A 17,928-nucleotide genomic window follows, 5' to 3' on the forward strand; every position below is an offset into this window, starting at 1 on the left:
TTTTGTTTAACAAATCCTAGCCCTATGTTGTGGGTTGAATAGTGCCCTCCCAAAATTCATGTCCATCTGCAGCCTCAGAATGTGACCTTACTTGGAAATAGGGCCCTTGCAGATGTAAGTAGTTGAGATGAAATCAAACTGGATTAGGGTGGCCCCCATGACTGGTGTCTGTGTAAGAAGAGGAGAGGGTACACACACGGGGGGGAGACAGCCACGTGAAGATGGAGGCAGAGACTGGAGTGATGCAGCTATAAGGCAAGGAACATTGAGATTGCTAAGAATCACCAGAGGCCAGGAAGAGGCAAGGAAGGATTCTCCCTCAGAGCCTTTAGAGGGAGCTTGGCCCTGCCGACACCTTGATTTTGAACATCTAGCCTCCAGAACCATAAGCGAATGCGTTGCTGCTAAGCTACCTAGTTTGCAGTGCAGTCAGCCCTCTGTATCCACAGGTTCTGCATCTTCAGCTTCAATTCGCCATGAATAGAAAATAGTTGGAAAAAAAACCAGTACAATAAAAAAATACAGATAAAAATACAGTCTCACAACTATTTACACAGCATTTACATAGTATTAGGTATTATAAGTAATCTAGAGATGATTTACAGTATGTGGGAGGATGTGCATAGGTTATATGCAAATACTACACATTTTATAGCAAGGACTTAAGCAACTGCAGACTGAGGGGTGGAGTCCTGGCCTCCCATGGACACCAAGGGACAACTGTACTTTATTATGGCAGCCCTAGCAAAGTATTTAATAATAAGTTGTCATTCCACTCTCAGCTCAAAGATGCCTTCCTCACATTGTGGATCAGAATCACCTTCTTTTATCTACTAGCATAGCATCAGGTACTCTCCTTCATGACACGTCTGGCACTTGTGGTTTCTTATCCAGTGTCTGCTTCCCTGCTAGCTGTGAGGCTTCCTGAGGGCAGGCAGGAACTGGGGCCATCTTTCTCAGTCAGTGCTATCTGTCCAATGGGTGAGGTTCTTGCCAGTTCAATAAAAATTATGATTAGTAGGCAAAAAGCTCTGGGGTCATCCTATTGGATCCACTTTTACACTGCAATTGTATTTTGTACTGGTTTTCCCAGCAGATTAATTTCATATCAACTTTTCAAAAAGCACCAATTTTCAGCAGTCCTGGAAGAAGTTACAAGCCCATATGCAAGAAAATGGTTCCAATCCAAATGACACTCATTGAGTGTCATTAATTACTTCCCCCTAGGTCCCAACCTAAATGCTGGGGTGGTAAAAGAGAATAGTAATTTTCTGCTCCTCATGGAGCAGACCGTGACGGGGCCATGGTAGGAGAAAGATGGCAGAGCGAGAGAATGATGTGGGTGATCACTAGCATATGCAGCGATGGCTGTGATCTAAGAACACTCACCACAATTCAATTCAAGAAACATCCATTGAACACCTACCATAGGTCAACACATTTAAAAAACAAAAAATAAAAAATTCCCATTACATCACACTCATGCCTATTATTTGTGGAATTATAAATCCAAACATTGCCTATCCTCACCGGGGATATAATTTCACTGTGTGTCAAGACTATGCCATCCTAATGTTACTGGGCTTTATACAAAGCAATGTGTTAGACATTTTTAAAATAAATTGCATTCATGTCCCTTAGTGTACAATATCATGTCAGTTATATTTTATCTTTATTATCTAAGGACCTTCAATTGGCGGTAGCTTCTTATATGTCTGTTTTCTCACTTCTTATGGGGTGCTCTTCATACTAAGCACATATGCAGGTGGGAAATTCAGGTACAAGGAGGACAGGATAAAATACCTCTTTGGGTTACACACTACCATCTTGGGGTTATCTGTGTAATAATTTTGGGGATGCTGTCTTAAGCACATGATGCCTATTATTAGCCAAAAGTGGTCCAGAAAGCTGACCATCATTAATCAGAAAGGAGAATCTCAATGCCACAGGATTTTCTCCTGTCAAAATGATTTTTTCGTTTTTATCTTCTTATGTCCAAAGTCTATGTTTCAAATCCCCCATCCCTGAGCAGCAATGATGGTTGAAAACAATGATTTTCTATCTTATTTTTAAGCAGCAAGTGCCTTTTCTTTTTAAACGAAATTTTATTCTTAAAAATTTAGTTGGATATATCCTAACCAGTTTGCAAACCACATGACTAAAGATGTTGGATCTAATTTTACACATGGGGAAAACTCCCCAGGCTTCAGGAGCTGAAACTCAAACTTTATTATGCAGGATAATTAAAGCCATTTTATTTCATTTTGGTGTGGAAAGCCAGGCCAAAATTCCTGATTTTAAAAACAGGAGTGAGGAAGGAACAGACCTGTGTATATTCTGAGATGGAAACATTGTATCATATGCCTTCTAACCCCCTTGCTATAGACATTACCTCACCCAGGTCCAGGGATGGGGCCTGACTCTGTCCAGAGATCTATGGATAATGTCACCAGGTCCAACAACCTGCTGGACAGTGAGAAATAACCTGGGCTATCTTTATCATTAGCCAAGGGAAGGGGCTGGAGTCACATCCTTTCTTGATGGACAGCAGAATACTAAAGATGTCTCCACTCTGCAGGTCTCTGGCGCAGCTGAGCTGAGGCTGTTTCTGTGGGGTTATGGCCTGAGAGCTGCTTCCCCGAGTTGGTGATAGAGCACGTGACGAGCTCCGGGGTTGGTCTTTGCATGTGATTTTTCACCCTGTCCATTCAATCAGCAACGCAGAGCAGCCTTGAAATGCTATGAATAAATATTTGAAGTTTCTGGGTTTCTTATAACCCCATTTTTCTTCTAGGGATTAAATGGGAACCAGATGAGAATGGAGTCATTGCTTTTGACTGCAGGAACCGAAAATGGTAGGCAGTGGTCAAACCTCTTAGTTATTTTTTAAAGAGAAATCTTGAAGAGAGGTCAGGATTCATTTATGTTTAATTTTTCCCTGACCTAGGTACATCCAGGCAGCAACTTCTCCGAAAGACGTGGTCATTTTAGTTGACGTCAGTGGCAGCATGAAAGGACTCCGTCTGACTATCGCGAAGCAAACGGTCTCATCTATTTTGGATACGCTTGGGGACGATGATTTCTTCAACATAATTGCTGTGAGTGCAGCTGTTTTGTGCTGTCTTTGCATTTAGGGTTCATTTGATCTTTAGCAGCAGCAGATTAACGTTGTTGTTGGATACAGAGCATCTAGAGGCCCGAGCATGAGACCTGGTTAGCCCCAAAGGGTTCACAGAGTCATGGACAGTGGAGGGGCCGTGGGAGACTTTGGGCCTTTGGGGAATGCGGTTGAACACATCACCTCTCTTAACCTAGCACACAGCCACTCTCATCTGGAATAATAGCACCAGATTTGGTTTCCCTGGGGAGCTGACACCTTTTCAGAACCTTGGGGAATAGACCTGGCAAGATTTTCCTTAAACCACTAGAATTTCTCACATGGAAATGAACTTTAAGCTAAGTTAGCCTGATGATGACAGTGGTAATAATAACCACGATCGTGACACAATGAAAACGTGGAAGGCAGCTTACGGCTCACAGAACACTTCACTTCAGCTCCTGAAACAAAGGTAGCATTTATTAAGTGCCTACCATACACCTTACACTTCATATTTTTATTATTTTCATTTTTCACAATGACTCTTCGAGGTAGGGGGTCGTTTGGGAACATTTGCAGAGGAAGACACTGAGACTGAGAGAGTGTCAGTAACTTGTCCAAGGCCACAAGGCTGGGAAGGGGGAGATCCAGGAACCAAGGCTGAGGCTGGGCAGTGGCACGTGGCCTGGAAATGACCACTTATTCAAGGTTCTATCCCCAGTTCTTTTTCTTCTTCTCCTGGATTCTTTGGTATGATCCTCATTGTATCCCTCATCTTCCTCCCACTCTCTTTGCAAAAACCATAGTCACAATGAGCCTGATTCTTTTCCTTGGGTGCCTAACCAGGTGCTCATGTATCTGGGGCACTTGTGCTTTTCCATGTCACATCTGCTCGGACATGGAGGGGTTGCTGTCAGCACTGGAGGCAGCAGGGGAAGGGGCAGAGCTTGGGCTGTGGAGGGGACTAAGTTTCGAATCCTGGTTCTGCCACATATGCTGTGTGTCTCGGGGCTGCCTACTTTAGTCTGAGCATCAGCCCCTCAGCTGTGAAGTGGGTGTATCCATATTGCCCACAGGGTTGCTGCTGGGATTATGTGAGCGGAGGCACCAGTGTGGAGCTGGAGCACAGGACTATTCGGCCAGGGGAGCGTGGGAAAGAAGGGTGCTCTGGGGCTGCTGCCGCTGTGGCATGCTCAGAGCCTTGAGCAGAGAGGGTCGTCCTGGAACCCCGTGTCCTGGCAGCCTTCTATGTGGGCATGACACCCACTTACATTCACCAGGCAGGGGGCAGGGGTGTTTAAGGGCCGTGGGGGGTGCAGAGAGCATTGCTTGAGCCAGTGTCTGCATGCATGCCTCTTCTGATGAACTCTCAGAACAAAAGGGCACAACGGCAGGATGACATGATTGACAGCTTCAGATTGTAAGAAGTCCCAAAGAGGAAAGAGAAAAGAAAGAATACTGAATTCCTCAGGAACAGGGGTTAGTCTTGTTTATTCACGGATGTATCCCCAGCTCCCAGGACAGTGCTTGGCAAATAGCAGGAGTTAAACATTTGTTGACTGTATAATAACAGAGGCTGCCTTCCACAGAGCGCCCACTGTGTGCAAGCCCGTTGCTGAGTGTCCTATGTGGGTTATTTTATTAAACCTTCACCGCAGCTCTGTGCCACATGGCCTGGAGACAGAGGCACGAAGCAGCTGAAATGACCATCTGGAGTCATGCAGCCAGAAAAAGTGGCATAGTTGAGACTCAGACACTGTCCGGCTCTACCTCCTGCTGCTGAGGAGCAGAAGTGAAGAGAAAGTAGTTGATCCTCTCAGCCCGCTTATCAGGAAGTGATGTGGCCCCAGGGCACAGTTCTTTTGAAGGCGACTTTCAGACAGTTAGAACTTTGGATTTTCTCATCAAGAAGAGTTACTCTAATCCCCAGCCTGGTTGTGAATATGCAAATGTGGCTTGATCCCCACACATCCTGAAGCATTTACAGATAAGAAGCAGCTAATTTGAGACTATCTTTCTCATTAATCTTTAACTACTCATTATAGAGGTATCAGAAATTCACATAATAAGAAGAGCTAACTAATTACACCCTGAGTCCTTTATCAGTCAGGATTTATTGTTCTGTTAACAAAACCAATCGATCGAAATAATCTATGTAAGTTCATTAAGATATACAAACAGTGTCAACTCAATAAAGAAGAGAAGGTGATTAAGATAATTAAAAGTAGACATGCCAGTTATTACAGAACAGTGAAGGAAAAAATTATTTTTTATTACCCCAATTGCCCCCTTATATAAAGAAACCCATTAGAGGTCCCATTAACCCCCACTGTACATCAGTTAGTTGGTTTTCAACATTGATAATCAGCATCAACACTACCTACATAAGTATTTCGACAACCAGAAAGACACTCTAAACTTTTTTTATTTAAAGCCTTTGTAGCAAAATCTCTGTTCCCCTAGTGGGTAAGAGAATGGATCAGTTATGTTAGTAAATATTTATTAGAAGACCAAAATCATAAAGAAATTATTAATTAACAGTAACATTTACATGCTGATTGATTTTTAATGTAGGCAACGTATGTAAAAATTTTAAACAATTCAGAAATGTTTCTATTCCCTTTCTGCTTGGCACATACTCATGTAAATTTTTCTATGTACATGAACATATAATTTTTTCACAAAAATAGAATCATTTTACAGAATATTCAGCAACTTGCTTCTGTATTCTTATTGCAATCAGATATATTTGAATAGCAGAGCGTTCCATCTCATTTTCTACTCAAGAGTACTACAGTGAATGGAGTCTTCACTGTATGGAATGCACTGAATGGAATGCATATATTTTTGCAAGATTGGGTGTGCTTCTGTTGTATAAAGCCTAGAAGTGAAATTGCTGCACCAAAGGATATGCACATAGGTTCTACCAGAACGTCCACCAAGCAAGTATAATGTTTACACACTCACTAACAGTTTCAGGGTTCTAAATAATGGCAGATTCATAATTGGCAAATTTTCATTTGTATTCCCTTCAATTGTCTCTCCCAGCCTCAGTGTGTTTCACCCATTTTGCCTTGCTGAATTATTATTTTTTCCCTCTATCAGCTCCTCCTGTTTCCAACTTGGTGTAATTGCTCTAGTAATAGGGTGTGGGTCTTCCCTCAATCTGGTTAAAATGGTCACTTGCTTCCTCTCTAGAGGGTGACCCAGATGCAGGTTCTTATAAGTGCAGGCAGACGGGATATTTGAAACTCCCTCCAGAACGCCCTGCACATCTGTTTGAATGCATTGTTCTTGTCCACTGGATTCCATTTACTGGAGGGGACATTATCATTTCACCCTTCATTACGCTGTCAGACTTCCTTTGCTTGCTCGGTAGATGTTCGAGGAGATATTTCAGTGTTTTAGAGGGAAAGTAAAGAATACAATCTTCACTTTCAATGTTGGAAGCCCTTGCTCACTGTAGGTTTTTGTTTGTACAAATCTAATCCATCATTGCCATTTGATTTTCAGTGCCATGAGAGAGGAGGGAGGAGGGAGATTTAAATAGTCGGAAAGGCTTTCCTTGCCCACTTGAGTCAGTTTTGCACATTTTATTAAGTTGATTGCATACTGCATCTTATATTAATATATTATACAGAAAAGCTTCTCATCCAGGTCTTTCCAGAGAATAAATGTAAAAGGATTATATTAAAAATTGTTTTAGCTTTCATGGGCGAGGTATTGCAAAATCTATCTAAAACTGACAAACTAACTGATTGAATTATAGAAGGATAGTTAAAATATGAGAGTGATTTTGTACAGTCGAAGTTAAAAATTTAAGGTCAAGCCACTGGTGCATGAAGAGAGATGTCTCTGACAAGAGAAAAGGCATATTTTTCTGATTCACTTTGAAGTCTAACTTCAAGCCATGCATTAAATTAACAATATTATCATAAAAATGAGGGTGCTAATTCTGTCCAATGCTGAAATTTGAAAAATGATTTTACAGAAGCCTAAGCCATGCATTAAATGAACACAGTATTAACTGGGCTGATACTGTTAAATCAATTTAAATGCCTCCTGCAGCTCATATTTGTGCAGAGTCGAATTGGGAAGAGCATCATTTGTTAGTTCAACCCAGAACTTGCTGGTGCCCTGGTTTTAATTTGCAGAATTTTCTTTAGAACTGTTTCTCCAGTGCTTTGCCTGCTGTGGATTTGCTTTTTAAAGTAATCGATTCCATATTAAAAGTATGAGGATGGTATTTTCTTTCAGTGCTCATTTGTTCTGTATTACTAATTATGTCCAGTCGTGTTTCAAATTACATAAGAAGCTTTTGTAATGCAAAAGTTCCCTGGGATGCCTTGTGTTGGTGAAAATATTGTGGGTTCATCTGCTTCATTACATAATCCCTACGCATTTTCATTCTAAAGGTTGTTTAATCAAAAGTGCACCAATAAACCATAAAAATATTTAATGGAGTCCTAGCAATTCTGGATCAGTTTCTTGCATTACATGAGCATGCCAGCATTTTAATTCTACGGGGCTTTTGTGGAACTTTGGCTTCGTTAAGACATACCCACTTATTTCCTTCACTTTTTGTTTATTTATCTGTTTTTTGAAAGGGGTAGAGATTCTCATCTTATTTTTTTGGTTTCTGTGCCAACTTTTTTTTTTTCTGGCTTTGTTCCTAGTCTTTTCCATTAGTGATCTTCTCTACAGTTTTGCCTTTTCATTTCTTTGTTCTGCTTATTGATTCATTCAGCAAATAATATTGAACGCTCAGCATTAAGCACCGGGGCTGCCTTTGTAAATAAGGCAGAAGGCAGAAGTGCTCTCAGAGACCTTAGGTTTTGTGTGTGTGAGCGCTGTGTGGGGGGCAGCCAGGAAGCAGGTGCTCTTAAGGCCCACAGTGCAGTGTGGCCAGTGCAGTCTTGCAGAGGAGGTAGTGAGGGGTCTGGAGGGGGGCACAGAGCCACTTGAAGTGACAAAGTGATGATGACCGAGTGATAAGCAGGCTAGCCAGCAAATGTGATGGGTAAGACAGGGAGGGAAGGAGGAAGGGGTTAACAACTGAGGTGAAAGTGAATTCGTGGTTGTAGGAACCTCTCCCCCATGTCTGGAGCATATTGGTGCAGGGGTGAATGCGGGGTGAACAGGCTGGGTGGGTGATGGTAGAATGAATGGGCTGGGTTGAGAGAGGCAGGCCAGATCACACCAGCCTGGCCAGCCACTTGGAGGAACTGGGACAGTGTCTGGAGGCAGTGGAGGGACACGGACCAAGTCTCAGTTTCAGGATAAGGTATTGACATGTTCCCTAAAGTCCTTAGTTAGGTCTTGCCTCACCCTCTTTTCTAGGCAGCTGACGATCTTCTGCTGGGCCTGACGCTGCATTGCTTTCATCCATGCAGTCCAGCTCCCAGCATGAAGCAGGGTTCAGATTCCTCGATATCATCCCGAACCCAGAGTCAGTTGTCCTCTGCTCTCTGGTCTTGGGGCTGCACTTTACATGAGCCGACCTGTGATACGGGTTTCTGTGGGTTTCTGTCTCAGGCATTTAGACAGTCACATGTGCCTGATGGTGCAATATCTAGTCTATAACAAATGCAGAGTCCATGCTCTCCAGAGGAGGCCAAGGGCATGGGACCCTGTTCCCAAGAGTGGGTCACTTTGCCATCACCTGCACCACCTCCTTCCTGCTAAGCAAGTACCAGCTCCAGGTGGAGGGTATTGTCTGTTGGCCTTTCTCTCTATGTGGCACACGTCACACTCCCATATATGTTTTCTTTCTGTTTTGTGTACTTGTGCACGTGTGCCCAGATGCCTCCTTTCTCTTTCTCACGTGCCAGGTTCTGTGTTGACTATCGAATGATCTCAGTTTATCCTCACACTGAGCTCATTAGAAAAGTGCAGTTAGAATCCCCGTTTCTCCAACACAAAAAGTGAGGCCAGGGTTACCCAGCTAGTGTATGGCAGAGCTAGGATTTGAACCCAAGCTTGTCTGCCTCAGTTGCTTTAGTTCTACTGTTCTACCCTTGTGCGAATCAGAAGAGGAAAGCCAACCAGGAAGGAGGAGGGGAGGAAAGCTAACAGTGACCGAGTCCCTGTGTGCTGTGTAGCAGGTTCTAAGCTCTTTAAGGGTTGGAAGTCCTTTGTGTATCTCCTCACCATGCGGTTGGTTGACTATGTCCAGGGCTGCCTGGGCCCTCTCCTGTCCCTCTAAGAGACTCTTCCCACTTCCGAGAAATTTGCAGGAAGGACTAACCACTCTGGTGGGAGGGGGTAGGTTGAGTGCCTCTTTAGGGTTCAGTCCTGGTAGTGGAGGAAGTAAAAACAAACAACAGAAGGAGTTTGCCTCTGGGCGGTGACAATGTGCATTGCATCCTTTGCTTCCACAGACTGTTGATACCAGATTGTTTAACACATCGACTGCCACACTAGAAAAAAAAATTTTTTCTTTGGGGCCACGGTGTTTTATTACAAAAATAGAATAAAAACTTCGAAAACAAAATGATCCTTTCTAATTTAATGAAATATTTGTTATTTTTTATTGTTTTCCCTGCATGAGTTATGTGCAACTTGAAAAATAGTTCACACGGCTCCTAAGGTAGAGACGTGGAAACATATGCTTCAGGAGGCCCTGGGCTCAAAACTGGTGTGAGTTAAATACAACTCACATGGCAATTAATGTGTTAAGTAGGGACTAAGGAGAGCTATTTATAATACTGTTGTGTCTCAGGGAAGAGGTGACCAGATCTTCAGTGGTAAGTCAATATGGCCATCCTCCATTATTATTTCACAAAATAGAAATCTAGGGAACATACTTAAAAATGCAGGAGCTGAAAGGTTTCCAAATGGAGAGCTGTCAGGAGTCTGGAAGCAGGTCCATGTGCAGGACATCCTGGATGACCCCTCAGGAGCAGCGGCTGGGCAGTGCGATGAGCATGCACGGGCATGGGCCCCTGTGGCGCAGGGCCTGGTGTGCACTGTTCCTTATGTGTACGCTGAGCCCCGCTCCCTTCGGTGATACAGACCAGATTGCTCAGCATAGCTTTATCCTCATGCAGTCAAGGGAAATTAGTCAACTGCAAGCTTGGATGATGCCACTAACAAGCTGGCTGGGGTTCAGAAGAGCAGATTCCTCCACTGAGGCCACAGTGCACACAGTGATGGCGAGCATGGTTTTGATTACTGCACATGTACCTCCCTGATGAGGGAAGAACTTCTTGGTCTTCTTGACTTTTAAACCCCCTCTGCAGCCCCCACATGCACAGAGTTTTACATGAGCAAAGCAGTTTCAGCTCTGTTGCCTCACTTGATCTCTACAGGGGAGGCCCTGGAGGGTAAACAGAAGGTTCATTAGCATCTTCTTATGCATAAGAATCTGGGATCAGAGAAGTTTAGCGACTTTCCCAAGGCCACACAGTGGCAGAGGCAGAACTTGGACCCAAGTGCAACCCCAGGAATCAACTTTGAGAGTGTATATTAGGTAGAATGACAATGAAGTTTTTAAATTTACCTGGAAAATAGAGAAATAAGAGGAAGAAGAACCAAGGTGGGAACCTCAGGAAATGTTGGGGCTCTGAGTTACAGAACAGGTGAAAAAAGGTTGGTTCAGCAACAGGCATCTAATAATCTCATGTAAGAAGCCTAGAGGAGACAGGTGCAGTCTTGGGACAGTGGCCAGCACTGTCTTCAAGGACTGCACTGGCTCCACCTTCCTGCTCTGTCTTCCTTTGGCTTTGCTCTCCATTCTTTGTCTTGCACATGGCTGCTGCAAGTCCACAATAGCTTCTCAAGCAGAAAGGAAGACGTGGGTGTAGAAGAGTTTCCTTTATGGCAGGAAAATATTTCATCAAAACTGCTCTGAAAACTTCCTCTTATGTCTCATTGGCTAGGGATGGGTCACGTGACCATCGCCGGCTGCAGGGCAGGCTGTGGACGCATGTGTCCAGCAGCGGGGAACTGGATGGCTGGGGTTGGCTACGACCGATTATGCTTCAGGCCTCAGGAATGGTCATATTGTCACCTTGAACCAAATCAGTCAGCAAAGGGGATGAAATAGAAGAAAATGTCAGTCCAGTAGGGACTGAGAACTTTGGAAGAGTTTTTCTTTATGCTGAACTGTGCAATTGCTTCTTGGATCCTGAGATGACATTCTCTTTGTTGATTGAAAGTCACACTCCCAATTCTCAATGGCTAATTTCGGAACTGCATATGTATTTTTTCTCTATGCCTCATCAGAGGATATATAAGGTCTAAGACCGTTGGGATGTAGTTTTTGAAATGTTCTCATATGACAAAGAACAAAGATTAAAGAGGGGGAAAGGGTCTGAGTGATAGGAAATATGGCGGTTTAGGGGTTAGAGAGGAGAAGTTGGGGGCTGTGAGGTCAGACTGCCTGGATTTGAATAAGGACTCCACGCCTTACTTACTGCCTAGTGTCTTTGGGCAAGTTGATCATCCTTGCTCTGCCTCAGTTTCCCCAGCTGTAAAGGGAGAGTGATTGGAAATGCTTACCAATGAGGCTGAGATCACCCGCAGATGCAGTTTGCCCTGTGTTAGATGAAGCAGGTGCTCAGTCACAGCTAAAAGCCAATGTCAGTGTTACCACTACTCCTGCTTGCGTGGGAAGCATCTCTGCATGTGAAACCTGGCGCATCCCAATCGCTGTTGCAGCAGCTGCAGATCTGGCCCCTCTTCAGTCTGTCCCTGCAGTGTGTCCAGAGTGATTGCCATGAGCTCATCTCTTTATTTCACTCACTTCCCTGCTCACAGCTCTGAGTGGTCCTCACTGCAAACTCCTTGCCAGACTTGGTTCAAGAACTGGGCCTGTGAGAGGTGGTTCTGGTCTCTTGTCTTGGAAGCTCTGGGCCCCTTTGGCCACTAAAGTGGAAATACCATGACACTATCAATGAACCAATAAATGGTCTTTGGGCACTTAATGTGGGTCCAGCCCTGTGCTTGCCACAGGGACTACCCTGAGGGACCAGATGTGGCCCTGAGTGATGTCCTGGGGAACTCAGGCAACAGGTGATTGGGGTTTATGGGGAGCACGCAGAAGAGGGGCCTAACCTGTGCCTAACAGGCACCAGAGTCTCCTCCCAGAGAGTGGAATGGGCTGACCCAGAGCGTGAACAGGAGCCAGAGCGAGGGCTACAGGCAGCGGCCCAGTGGTGGGGGCCTGGAGAAAGAGGTGGGACACATCAGAGGATAGGAAGGGCATTGGACTGGCCAGGAGCAAGGGAAGATGCTAGGGTGGCCAGCAGGGCCAAGCCCTGGGAAGGGTCATCTGCAGAGCACTGGGGAGCTGTGAAGGGGTTGGCAAGAGGCAACGCGATCAGATTTGTGTTCTGGAAGGACCAGCCCAGCTACAGGGCAGAGAATCAAGTCTGACGAGAGAAATGAAGATAAGAATACTCAAATTTATTCAGCTTTAAGAAACAATGGTGATATAGCACCTCTTGTATTCTCCTGGAAAGAGCTGGAACACATTCTACTAAGTGAAGTATCCCAAGAATGGAAAAACAAGCACCACATGTACTCACCATCAAATTGGTATTAACTGATCAACACATAAGTGCACATATAAGAATAACATTTATTGGTTGTCGGGCAGGGGGAAGGCGGGAGGAAGGGATGGGTATATGCATACACAAAGAGTGAGATACGCACCATCTGGGGGAGGGACACTCTTGGAGCTCGGACTTGGGGGGAAGGGGGGGCAAGGGCAACATACATAACCTAAACATCTGTACCCCTATAATATGCTGAAATAGAAAAAAAAAGAAAAAGAAAAAAAAAGGAAATATAACATACCTGTTACTAGAAAAAAAAAAATTTCTGTTCCTGGTTGTGATACTTGGACAAAAATAAAGGGTCATATTCTGGGTATTTTGGGATGAAAGTGGTGGAAATGTAGGCATTAGCACTGCGTGGGAGCAGTGCCCTCACTGACACCTGTACCTCCCAGAGTGACTGCGGAGCGTAAAGGCCCCTTCTTTGCTCCATTTCGTCCCCACTCATGTGTGGCCCACATGTGTCCCTTGGATCCATGAAGCTAACAATGGGAGTGGAGCTGGATCCACCCAAATCTGGGGTGCTCTTCAGATCCTCCTGGCCCTGGGGCAGTCGGTCGTGCCCAGGGAGCTGCCAATGTTTGGAGCCAACCCAAAGGATGGTCAGTTAACATTGTGCACCCTCAACCCCGCCGTACACCAGCACGTGCTCTAGAAGTTTTTCTTCCAAGCAAGAAAAGAATAAAGTCTGTTTTTAGCACTTAATTACAATTGTCTATAGGGGCACCCATGGGGAAAGTCACCTTATGTGAAAAAATTGAGCCTGTGATTATTCAGCTTTATTTGTTTGTGTGTTTATATCTTTAAATTATTAAGTAGTACCCTTCAAGTCCTTAATTAAGTGTTTCCCCTTGGCTGTTTCTTCCCTTTGCAGTATAACGAGGAGCTTCACTACGTGGAACCTTGCCTGAACGGGACCTTGGTGCAAGCTGACAGGACAAACAAGGAGGTAGGGGCTGTGCTGGGAGGCAGCGTAAGGGGTCGTGGCACACCCCTGCCACCCTCACATTGATTGTTTGCAATGATCTGTTTTAATTAAAAAAAAAAAAACCTCATCAAATGTACTGCTCTTTCACTGAGGCCCAGAGCCCCAGTGTGTAGAGGCACAAATAAAATCATGGCACTGAAATAATTACAGTGGTTTCAGATGCTTGCTAGTTCTGAAATAATTACATTGACTTTTTCCCTCTTGCTCTAAGCACATCCTATGTTGTGCTTAGCACCTGTGTTGACACCCTTGAAAGAATATGGCTTTCGCTGAGATTTCAAAGAAAATTGAACCCACTTGTTATTTCCCTTATACTTCTCATAATTGATTAAATGATCATTGGGGTAGCTGTTGGAGTAACTTGTCTCCTGATTAGAAGGTAAGCTTTACCAGGATAGGAATGGTGTCTTCTCACTACTGTGTCTTCAATGCCAAACATTGCCTGTTCCATAAATATTTTGGAACAAAAGGAAGATATGTTAAAGGAGAATCTTAAGAAATGGGATACAAGTTTCCCTTCCAGTTGGAGCATTCTAGGACAATTCCTAAAATAGACTTCTGTAAAATGAATCTTGTTTCCCTTTGGCCACTTTTAAATTTGTTAGTACAACTACCACAGCCACCATTCCACTACAGGGACCGGGACAGTTGACAATTTAGGTTGAAGGTATAACTGTGGCTGCAGCCATGTCACACTTGGGACTCATAGCTGCCATTGCCTGTGCTGTTTTTCCATGTACCTGCCACGCAGGTACATTCTTCCCCTGGAGAGCAGACCCCCGTGGGGTGGCTGAGGGCAGTGCCTCAGGCTTTTGTGAGACACCGTGCATGTCCCCTGGCCCAAATGGGGAGTGGTATTGGTGCTATCTTAGATGCAGGTGGTAGAAGTGCTTGGTCTGGATATCTGCGGGAATGAACAGCTGAGGATTGTGAGAAATTCATTCCAGTTGGAACACAGAGTGAGAAAGAAAAATTATACGAGTGTCAATAACTGCGCCTCAGTTTGAGGGGGAAGAAGCACCATAACAAGCTTCATATTTAGAAGGGAGAAACCAAGTACACTGTGGCGTAAAGAAAAAGTGTATCCTGGGAATATTCATTTGTGATTATTGTCTAGGCTAAGATAGGAAAAATGACTTAAATCTACAGCCAGATCTCTTTAGGGATTTTTACCCTTGTTTGGTCATTGCATGGGTGAAGATTCCACCCCTATTCCAATGTTGTAACACTTGAAATATCCACCAGAGCCTCAAATAAGTATTTGATGCTGGTGTTTACAACATCACACAGAAGAAAGACTTAAGTGATCCTGCAAGTGGCTTCCCAAAGGAAAAAGGACAGTACGATCTTTGGAAGTATAAAGTTTTATGAATAAAAAAATTGTTACAGGAAATGGGCTAAGAATTTATTTCAAAGTGCCTTTGAATATATAGATATTGAAGATTGAAGTAATTTTGAATACAAAAACTAATCTGGATTTCTGAGTCTGCCAGTACTGAATAGCCACATTCCAATTAGATCCTCCCCATTATAACTGTAAACTCCTGGACATAACACAACAAACAAGTACAGGTTGAGTATCCCTTATCCAAAATACTTGGGGCCAGAAGTGTTTCAGATTTTGAATTTTTTCAGATTTGGGAATATTTGCATTATTCTTACTGATTAAGCATCCCTAATCTGAAAATCCAACATCTGAAATACTCCAGTGAGCATTTCCTTTGAGCGTGACCTTTGAGCATCATGTCAGTGCTCAGAAAGTTTTGGATCGGAACATTTTGTATTTCAGATTTTGGACTTTTGGGTTAGGGATGCTCAGCCTATATCGGAAGACTCTGGGAAGTGGGAAGGAGAAGGTGCAATGCCCAGGGGCTTTGGGGCTTAGAGACATGCAGGTAAGTTTCCTGGGTTTCCTTATTGGTTCCCATATATCCCAAATGGAGCACCCTAGAATCCTGCCATCTGTACCAACAACAGGCACGGACCAAAAAAACTCCCAGAAAATCCTGTTCCCTGTTCCCTGTAGCCAAAGGACCAGAGAAAACCTCTGTAATGACACCTTTCCTACCCCTGCCAAACACCAACAGAACAACCAACTCTCCGTGGTTTCAGTGGAGCCAAACAAGAGGTTGATCTTCCACCCCACTCGTATCCACTTGGCCCTGGTGCTACATCTCAGCAGAGATTGCCTGCTAAGAAAAAAAGATTGTTTCATTATATAAAATCCATAATGCCCAGAATGCAATTAAAAATCCCTTTTATTCCAAGAACCAGGAAAGTCACAACATGAATGAGAAAAGACGATCAACAGAAGCCAACATTGACATGTAGCAGACTTTCGGATTATTGCTTCAACCAGCAATTAGGACTTCTCCTGAAGCAAATGAAAAAACAGAAAATATCACAAAGAAATAGAAGTTATAAAATAGAGCCAAATGGAATTTATAAAACTGAAAAATAGGATCACCAAATAAAAAGCTCCCTGGATCAGCTCAACAGCAGAGTGAAGATGACAGCGGATAGAATCAATGAACTTCAGGACAGGTCAATAGAAATTACCCAAGTTGAACAACAGAGTAAATAGAGTGGAACAAAACGAATAGAGTCTCAGGGGCAAGTAGGATAACAGAAAGAGAGCTGACGTTCATGATGTCAAAGTCCTGGGAGAAGAGAGAGAGACTGGGACTGAATAGGAGTTTAAAGACTGAAAACTCCCTTTCTGAAAGGCATAAACATACTATTCAAGAGGCTAAGCAAACTCCAAATAGGATAAACCCAAGAAAATCCATGCCAAGACACATCATAAATATAAATAGATAAGAACATCTTAGAAAAATCTTGAAAGCAGCCAGAGAGAAAGGACACATTACTTACATAGAACACCAGTTTGAATGACAGCAGATTGCTCATATGAAATCATGGAGACCAGAGGGAAGTAGCATAGCATTTTTCAAGTACTAAAAGAAAAGAACTGTCAATCCAGGATTCTATATCCGGTGAAAATATCCTTCAGGAATGAAGGGGGAGAGGCGAATAATCTCAAATGAAGGAAAACGATGAGAATTTGTTGCTTACAAACCAACCCTTAAAGAATATATAAAGGAAATTCTCTAAACAGAAAGTAAATAAGAGAAGAAGGTTTGGAACATCAGATAGAAAAGAAGAATGTAGGGATGGGTAAAAAATAGGGGTAAGTATAAAAGAGTATCCTTATTCTCAGGAGATTCTCAAATTATATTGTAAAGTTGATGCAAAAATTAGAACACCATCTGATGTGGTGCCCAATGTTTGTTGAGGAAATACTTAAGACGTTATATTTTTAAAATACGAAGGGTAAAAGGACCTAAATAAAAGTAAGGTTTCTAAACTTCACTGGGAGTAGTAAATGCTGATATGAGTGGACTGTGATAAATTACATATTTATATTGTGATACCTGGAGCAACCACTAAGAAAACAGCACAGAGTTATACTTAATAAATAACTCAGCCACGTGTGGTGACACGCACCTGTAGTCCCAGCTACTCAGGAGGCTGAGGTGAGAGGATCGCTTGAGCCCAGGAGTTTGAAACCAGCTGGGACAAAGTAGGGAGACCCTGTCTCAAAAAACTACCCAAAATAACAACAAAAAAAAGTAACTCATAGGAAGGTAAGAAAAAAGAAACAGGAATAAGAAAGAGAGGATAAATAAGAAAAAAATAAATTGGCAGACTTAAGCTCTAATATATAATAATTGATAATTACCTTAAATGTAAATGGTCTGAACACCACCAATGAAAAGACAGAGGTTGTTTGAGTGGATAAAAATACACAGACAAACATGATCTAACCGTATGCTGACTATAAGAAACTTACTTGAAATACAATGATATGTTGAAAGTAAAAGGATAGGAAAAAAATATAACATGCAAACGTTGATATTTTAAAAAGTAGAAGTGGCTATATTAATTTTCAAAACAAAGAAAATTACTAGAGGCAAAGAGGGACATTACATAATGATAAAAAGATTAATCCCCTAGGAAAACATAACAGTCCTAAATGTGTTTGAACCAAAATACAGAACTTCAAAATACAAATAGAACAAAAACTAATAGAGCTGAGGGTAGAAATAGACAGATTTACAATTGTAGTTGGAAATTTGTACATTCCACAGTCAGCAATTGATAGACTACCAGACAGAAAATCAACAAGGTTATAGAAAAACTGAGCAACACCCTCAACCAATAAGATCTAAATTACATTTATAGAACATTCTATCCAACAGCAGCAGAATACACATTCTTTT

At 42.9% G+C, this 17,928-nt stretch overlaps 1 protein-coding gene across 1 annotated transcript in view; it reads left to right on the plus strand.

Moving 5' to 3' along the window:
• CACNA2D3 (calcium channel, voltage-dependent, alpha 2/delta subunit 3) overlaps positions 1–17,928 on the plus strand; it is an 869,108-nt gene that overhangs the window by 414,631 nt on the left and 436,549 nt on the right. Inside the window, exons 7-9 of the mRNA XM_012643362.1 lie at positions 2,795–2,855; positions 2,948–3,098; positions 13,532–13,606. Coding sequence (XP_012498816.1) covers positions 2,795–2,855; positions 2,948–3,098; positions 13,532–13,606 — 287 coding nt within the window. The remainder of the gene's footprint in view (positions 1–2,794; positions 2,856–2,947; positions 3,099–13,531; positions 13,607–17,928) is intronic.

The sequence above is a fragment of the Propithecus coquereli genome, unplaced genomic scaffold (genome assembly GCF_000956105.1).
Source record: "Propithecus coquereli isolate 6110/MARCELLA unplaced genomic scaffold, Pcoq_1.0 Scaffold1, whole genome shotgun sequence".
Taxonomy (NCBI): Eukaryota; Metazoa; Chordata; class Mammalia; order Primates; family Indriidae; genus Propithecus; species Propithecus coquereli.